This window comes from Malus domestica, chromosome 09 (assembly GCF_042453785.1).
Source record: "Malus domestica chromosome 09, GDT2T_hap1".
Taxonomy (NCBI): Eukaryota; Viridiplantae; Streptophyta; class Magnoliopsida; order Rosales; family Rosaceae; genus Malus; species Malus domestica.
The window spans coordinates 27,164,921-27,173,240 of record NC_091669.1 but is presented as its reverse complement, the minus strand read 5'-3'; the positions used below and the strand labels follow the sequence as shown (position 1 = coordinate 27,173,240).

General features: G+C 40.1%; 1 protein-coding gene across 1 annotated transcript; it reads left to right on the top strand.

Moving 5' to 3' along the window:
* The first annotated feature begins 1,333 nt into the window (after positions 1–1,333).
* On the top strand, positions 1,334–7,174 carry LOC139187871 (uncharacterized). The gene is made up of 4 exons (XM_070804481.1): positions 1,334–1,634; positions 2,032–2,217; positions 2,428–2,630; positions 7,136–7,174. The coding sequence occupies exons 1-4, from the start codon at positions 1,334–1,336 to the stop codon at positions 7,172–7,174; spliced, it is 729 nt and encodes a 242-aa protein (XP_070660582.1).
* The last annotated feature ends 1,146 nt before the right edge of the window (positions 7,175–8,320 follow it).

Here is an 8,320-nt window from a genome sequence, read left to right as displayed (position 1 = left end):
TGATAATTGAAGAGGAAGAGCAAAGCACCCTCACGGTAAGGGTGGAAACATCTTTGCCGCAGGCCCTAAAAGCTCATAAACCATCCAATTCGGCCAACAAAGGTAAGGAAGTTCCAATTTTGATTAATTCTAACGTTGTTCCTCCAAATGTACCCTTTCCTCGTAGGTTTATGCAATCAAAGAAGGAGGAGGCTGAAAAGGATATTTTGGAAACGTTTAGAAAAGTTCAAGTCAATATACCACTTTTGGATGCAATTAAGCAAGTTCTAAGGTATGCCAAGTTTTTAAAAGAACTTTGTACAACTAGGAAGAGAATTTCGAGCAAGGAGGTTGTCAAGGTAAGTGAAAATGTCTCAGCTGTTTTACAACGTAAACTGCCCACTAAATGCAAGGATCCGGGTAGTTTTACCATTCCTTGTGTAATTGGGAATACTCGTTTTGAATCTGCCATGTTAGACTTAGGTGCATCTATAAATGTCATGCCTTATTCAATCTATGCATCTATGCACTTAGGCAAATTGAAAAATGATGGTGTGATTATACAATTGGCCGATAGATCTAATGCCTATCCAAAGGGAGTTTTGGAAGATGTTTTAATGCAGGTTAATCACTTAATCTTTTCGGCGGATTTCTACGTGCTTGAAATGGACGAGTCAGACAACTCCCCTACATTACCCATCCTCCTTGGACAACCATTCATGAAAACTGCCCGTACTAAGATTGATGTGTTTAATGGAACTTTGACGATGGAATTTGATGGGGAAGTTATCAATTTCAATCTTTCTGATTTTATCAAGTATCCTAGTGAGAATCACTTATGTTTTTCTATTGATGTATTTGCTTCTTTGGCGTAGGACCATTTTGAACAATTGAATGACGATGCACTTGAATTGGTCATTGCACGAGGAATGGACATTCAAAAAAATGAAGCAGTAACCATGCATCCCCACGACATGAATGATTTTTCCCTTGCCGTGCCCCCCAATGAAGATGTGATTGAGATGGTTGCTGCCCTCGAATCATTGCCACTATAATCTGGTAATTACTTCCCTCAGTTGTGCAGCCACTTACACTTGAACTTAAGCCATTGCCAAGCCATTTAAAGTACATTTTCTTGGGCGATGATGAGACATTGCCCGTCATCATCTCAAGCACACTCACGGCACAATAGGAGGACAAGTTGGTAAGGGTGCTAAGGGAGTACAAAACAGCAATTGGGTGGACATTGGCCGACATAAAAGGAATCAGTCCCACCACTTGCATGCATCGCATACTTTTGGAGGAGGGGTCTAAAACATCTCGAGAGGCTCAACGCCGACTCAACCCTCCGATGATGGAAGTTGTGAAGAAGGAAATAATCAAGCTTTTAGATTGTGGAGTGATCTATAATATTTCCGATAGTCGTTGGGTTTCGCCCGTTCAATGTGTTCCAAAGAAATCCGGAGTAACTGTGGTGACAAATGCTGAAAATGAGCTTGTGCCTACTCGAATCCAAATAGGTTGGAGAGTGTGTATCGATTATAAGAAGCTCAATGCCACCACTAGGAAGGACCACTTCCCTTTGCCATTCATTGATCAAATGCTTGAGAGGTCAGCGGGTTATGCTTTCTATTGTTTTCTTGATGGTTATTCTGGTTATAATCAAATTGTCATAACACCCGAGGACATTTGCTTATCGTCGCATGCCATTTGGTTTATGTAATGCACCTGCCACATTTCAAAGATGTATGATGAGCATATTTTCTGATTATGTTGAGAAAATTATTGAAGTTTTTATGGATGATTTCAGCGTTTTTGGTGATTCATTTGATGGTTGTTTGCATAATCTCAGTTTGATCTTAAAACAATGTGTTGAAACTAACCTTGTTCTCAATTGGGAAAAATGTCATTTCATGGTTAAACAAGGCATAGTTTTAGGACATATCATCTCTGAAAAAGGAATGGAGGTTGATAAATCAAAGATCAATCTTGTACGTCACTTACCCTCTCTTACTTCGGTTAGAGATGTTCGTTTTTTTCTTGGACATGCAGGTTTCTATCGAAGATTTATCAAAGATTTCTCAAAGGTTTCCCAACCTCATTGCCGTCTCCTTAAAAAAGATGTGGCGTTTGACTTCAATAAGGAGTGCACGGCATCCTTCAAACAACTCAAGGAGTTGCCGACCACGGCTCCCATTATTGTTCCACCGGACTGGAGCCTTCCTTTTGAGCTCATGTGTGACGCATCCGATTATGCTTTAGGGGCTGTTTTAGGACAAAAGATGGATAAGAGGCCGCATGTCATCTACTATGCATCATGGACGTTGAATGATGCCCAATTAAACTATTCCACAACAGAAAAAGAACTTCTTGCTGTTGTCTTTGCTTTAGACAAATTTCGATCATATTTAATTGGTACTAAAGTAATTGTTTTCACTGATCATGCAGCTCTAAAGTATTTGCTCTCCAAGAAGGAAGCCAAGCCAAGGCTAATTCGATGGATATTACTTCTTCAAGAGTTCGATATTGAGATTCGAGACAAAAAGGGAAGTGAAAACGTGGTGGCTGACCACCTAAGCCGTATGATGCATAATGAGGAGTCCCTACCCATTGCTGAAATGTTTCCTGATGAACAATTGATGTCCATTAAGGTAAGTGAACCTTGGTATGCTGATTTGGTAAACTTTTTGGTGTCTAAACAAATTCCAAGCACTCTCACTAGACACCAACGTGATAAGCTTAGAAATGACTCACGGTTTTATGTGTGGGATGATCCATATTTGTGGAAATATTGCCCGGATCAGATTCTTCGTCGATGTATGCATGATTCTGAGTTTCATTCCATTTTAAGCTTTTGTCATACATATGCATGTGGTGGTCACTTTGGCACACAAAGAACATCACTTAAGGTGTTACAATGTGGGTTCTATTGGCCTAGTATCTTTAAGGATGCTAGAATTTTTTTCTTAAGATGTGATAAATGCCAAAGAACAGGAAATATAAGTGCAAGGGATCAAATGCCGCAGGTTTCCATCCTCAATGTTGAAATTTTTTACGTTTGGGGTATTGATTTTATGGGTCCTTTCCCTTCCTCACATGGCTTCCTTTATATCTTACTTGCTGTGGATTATGTGTCGAAATGGATGGAAGCAAAAGCCACCCAAACTAATGATTCTCGAGTGGTTGTAGATTTCATTAGAACTAACCTATTTGCAAGGTTTGGAATGCCAAGAGTAATCATAAGTGATGGAGGTTCTCACTTTTGCAATCGAACCATTGAGGCGCTATTGAGGAAGTACAATGTCAAACATAAGGTTTCAACACCTTATCATCCTCAAACCAATGGGCAAGCCGAGGTGTCTAATAGGGAGATCAAGCAGATTCTAGAGAAGACCATTGGCCCAACAAGGAAGGATTGGAGCTTGCGTTTGGAGGATGCGTTGTGGGCATATCGCACGGCATATAAAACACCCCTTAGCATGTCCCCATTTCGGCTCGTCTATGGCAAACCATGCCATCTTCCCATAGAATTGAAGCACAAGGCACATTGGGCCGTCAAAACATTCAACATGGACCTTGACGCCGCTGGAATTCATAGAAAGCTCCAATTAAATGAACTTGAAGAGATTAGGCATGAGGCTTATGAAAACGCCTGAATTTACAAGGAGAAGACGAAGGCTTTCCATGACAAGATGATTCGAGGCAAATCATTCTCCATTGGGCAGAAAGTGTTACTCTTTAATTCCTGCCTTCACTTGTTTCCTGGTAAGTTGCGTTCCAAATGGATTGGTCCTTTTGTGGTTACTAATGTTTTTCCTCATGGTGCAGTCCAAATACAAAGTTTGAAGACGTAACAAGAATTCAAGGTAAATGGGCATCGTTTGAAGCCCTATTATGAGGCCTTTAAGGAGCATGTCGTGGAGAATGTACCCCTCCATGCCGTGGGCCCTGTTCAAGCTCAAACGGAGGTATCGTCCGGCTGGAAGACGTTAAAGCAAGCGCTTCTTGGGAGGCAACCTATGTATTCAAATAAGGAAGATTTTTGAATCGCTCCACAATCAGTTTTGCGTTTCTAAAAACCTTCCCTTTTCTGCATTTTTATTTTGCCATGATTGTCATTTTTTTTATTTGTTTGTTGCTTATTTAATTATTTTTGGGTATGGGTTCATTTTTGAGACATTGACAGATATGCAAGGTATTTTCACATTAAAATTCGTGGAAAATAAACAGGAGACAGAAAAATTCAAGAGGGAGCCTTCACAAAGGCTGTTTGGGAGAAGTCTCAGTAGTCGGCGGAGCCTTAGCAGTCGGTGGAGCCACAGAAGGAAGAGGTATCAGAGGTTGATCATTTAGAGATTCACTACGCGGTACAACCCCAGAAGACGAAGGAAAATGTTGTTGGAACAAACCTACAAACCTCTGATGATCAAGTAAAATCTGACCATCAGATTCTTGCATCTAGTCAATCTTCCTCTTCATGTTTGTAGCATAGTTATGTGTGAGCCTGTGCAGCTGTTTATTCTCATGCTTAAGCCCTCTAATCTCCTGCTTGAGACTCATCACTTTAGCCGCCAATGATTCAACTTGACGGGTTCGAGCAAATAGGCGTTGAGCCATATTAGACACAAAACCTATACACTGCACACTGAGAGCTAGAGAATCCTTAACAGCCAACTCATCAGACCGTTTGGAAAGCAGTCTGTTATCTTTGGGAGTGATAAGGTTCCGGGCCACCACCACAGCGATCATATTATTCTTCATCACTGAATCCCCAACAGTAAGAGGACCAGTAGGGGATATGAAGGATGAGCGCCATATGTTGTCTGGAGAAGGCATGGCTGCCTCTTCACCAAGGTTCAAATCAAAACGACGGTCGGAAGGGCCAGACATTTTCAAGGGTGTTGAAGAAAGAAGAGGTCGGACAAGTCAAGGTCGTAAAAGTGCAAGAAGGGAGTTTTTACAGGCAGAAATTCAAGTGTGCTTTGAAACGTAATGTGTGCCTCTATAAAATCAGCACTCGACAGGATTTCAGAGATCGAAGAGGCGAGCTCAGAAATCGAAAAGGCCAATTCAAAAATCGAAGAGGCGCTAGCTTAGAAACCACGGGTCAATCTTCTTTCCCAGATTTGTCCGCACTTGTCACATGCAACCTTTGCACTCGACGGAGCTCAGAACTCGAAGAGGTGAGCTCAGAAATCAGAAAGGCATCTGCTTTTCCAAACGTGTCAGCATCTATCACATGCACACTCAGCTTTGCGGAAATCACGGGCAGTTTGTCGAAGCGCCGATTCCAGAAATCAAAGAGGCACTTGCTTTTCCAGACGTGTCAGTGCCTGTCACATGCACACTCAGCCTTGCGAAGATTACGGGCAATCTATCGCAGATCTCTTGTGAAGTAGAAAGCACGTGAAGTTTACTGTTAATTCATCCAACGGTTGCCGACAAGAGTGAAAGAATAGTACCGGTTATTAATTCCTATAAATGTCAACCTTCACCCTCCATTGCAAGGCAAACATACATAACCTTCCTTCATCTCCGAGAATGCCTTCCCAACGAAGCCTCTCGAGTCACTCAGTGTTCCTTATTCCTTGGGGTACCTCTGCAAACAACTCATCCGAAGCAAAAGTATTTCATATCATGAAGGTTGAAAGCAAGAGTATCTCATATCATTTTTTCTCCCTGTCATTCTCCTTGTCGTTGTTTTCATCTGCGGGACAAAGAGAAAGAGAGCAATCAGCCAACACTTGGTATCAATCTTCCGATCTGGAACCGACTGCCTGGAGCCCTTTCCTGATTGCTTACCTAGCCCTGCTCTCGAGTACTCATCTTCAACATCTTATGCTTCCTCTTCATCTACCACATCTGCCTGGGGAACAGATAAGGGAAGTGAAAATGATACCTCGAAGCATGTGGAGACAATGTGCTAATTCATCATCAGCTAGGGACAAGGAGAAAGAAAGCAAGAGGTGGGCACTTGGAAAGATTGAAGAAAGAAACAGACCATCACCTCTACCTCGTGCCTGCTTGCCGTGCAGAAGAAACAAGCAGAGAAGAATGCAGACTACACAATCAAATCAACCCAGCAGAAGGAGTTTGATTTGAAACCAAGGAACTCTGATATTCCTCGCTCAGAATTCCAAACCAGTTCGAGATCAAAGCTGTGGAAAGTCAACAAGATCATCTATCTCCAAAACCAGATTTGCGTTCTTAAACTCTACTCTGTCTGGTTTTTACTTTGCCATACCTGTCATGTTTATTCGTTGTTTGTTTGTTTGCTTGTTTTTGCGTGAGTTTATGCTTGAAACATTGAGGACAATGTTTGATTTAAGTGTGGGGGGGTAACCAAGTTGTTTTGCATGAAATTCGTAGGAGTTTATCACCCATTACTTCTAGTGTTGTTCCTTGCTGTTTTTAAGTGTTTTTAAGCTGTTTTGGAGTGTTTTAGGGTGTTTTGACATAAAAATCTGAAAATCTCATAAAAATTTGAAAAATTGTTTTGAAAAACCCAAAAAGAGTTGTTTTTGTGTGTTTATTTGTGTCTTAGGGTACCTTCCAACACAATGATGAGGATTTGGTTTTTAAGTACATGACTGTTAAAGAGAGTTATAAACATGGATGAAAATTTGATTTACTCTTTGGTGTATGCTTGGTTGTGGTTATAATTTATAAATTCACATGCAATCATAAAGGGAAATTCAGTTTTTGTAACATGCTTGAAGGAAGGAACTCAAATGAACGCTACAACCTTGTGAGACTTGAGCCTAAAACGTTTATTTGGAGAGTTAATAATATGTGCATCATTGTTTTCTAAAGTCGTTGCATGATCTCATTATTCTTTGCTTGGTTGCTACTTAGAAGGCGTTTCATCATTTAGTTCCAAATGCTAGAACTCATGCCTATTTCATTCAAAGCATGCTATTGATTTGCATAACACATATTCAAGATGAAGTTGTGTACTGACCACCAAAGCCAAATTGCCGTGCCCCTATTTCATTATGTATTTAAGTTTAACCCTGTTGAGCCTTGTTAAGCCTATGTTGTTTGTTAATCCACACTATCCTTACCTAGCCTAGTTTTAGGACCATCCATACCCTTGTTCTTGAAGCATAGTAAAGCATGACTTAAAATGAACTCCTTTTTTATCAATGTATTGCAGAAAGCAAGTGTGGGGGAAGTGATTCTTGTGGGTGTGTGAGTGCCAAAGTCCTTAATAAGGCATGGGTAGAAAAGAAAAAAAAAAGAGAAAAGAAAAAAAAAAGTTTGTTAAAAAAGGGTCCAAAACATTGAATTCGGCCCTAAGTGTTGCATGAATCTTCCTTTTGTATTTAAAAGTTGATTCTGCATTCTAAAGTGAATTCCAAGTGTCTATTTCAATGCTTTGCTTGCTATCGCTTTAAGAACGTTTGTTATTCCGATCCTTTCTTTATTAACCATTACCCCAAGCCCTATTACAACCCTTGACTTCAATCTTGAGTGTTGTGTGTTTCAATTTGTGGAGTTCGAAATTGGTATGAGCATATGGTGTCACTAGTTCTCGCATCTAAGTAGTAGCATTCCATTCATGAGATCATATCTAAACATGATTAATAACTCTAGAAAATTGCTTTCTTTGTTATAACATATGTGAGTCCTAGTCTTTCGTGCTTACATTAATCTTTTCACATATACTAGTGTAGGGTGTGTAGTCAGAAAATGTGTGTGAAAATAGAGAGTATCTTGTAAGAAATTGAGCAAATTATCTAAGGCATGTTACTACATTCAAAACATCGTTGTAATTGGTTAATTGTGAACTAGTAAGTGATGACTGTGATTAAGTATGTGCTCAAGTGTAAAGATGACCAAAATCTGTGGGAATGGTGATTTTTAACATGTCATGTTTCATTGAAAATCCCTGCGGCAAATGTTGGAAGGTCTAGGTTGTGTTTTGTTTGTTTTGTTTGTTTTGTTTCGTTTTGTTTCTTTTGTTTAGCTCGAGGACTAGCAAAAGCTAAGTGTGGGGGAATTTGATAGGAGCATATTTATGCAACTTAGTTAGCTTGTTTCTTGGCATTTACTTAGTTTAATTCTAGTTATTTTAGTACTTTAAGCTATTTTCGTGTGTTTGCAGGTTCAAATAACAAAGTTGGCAACAAAATGCTATTTGGAGCATTTGGGAGCATTTTTGGACCAAGATTGGATAGTGCAAGCATGGAGACATGAGGATGGACGTTTTTGAAGATTAGAAGGCTAGAAATCAACATGTGTGTGTGCAAGTATAACAACTTGTACATGTGGAAATGATGAGTACATGGACAACACTCACATGGGAAAGAAAGGCACGGCATGGGCAGTAAATGTGTGA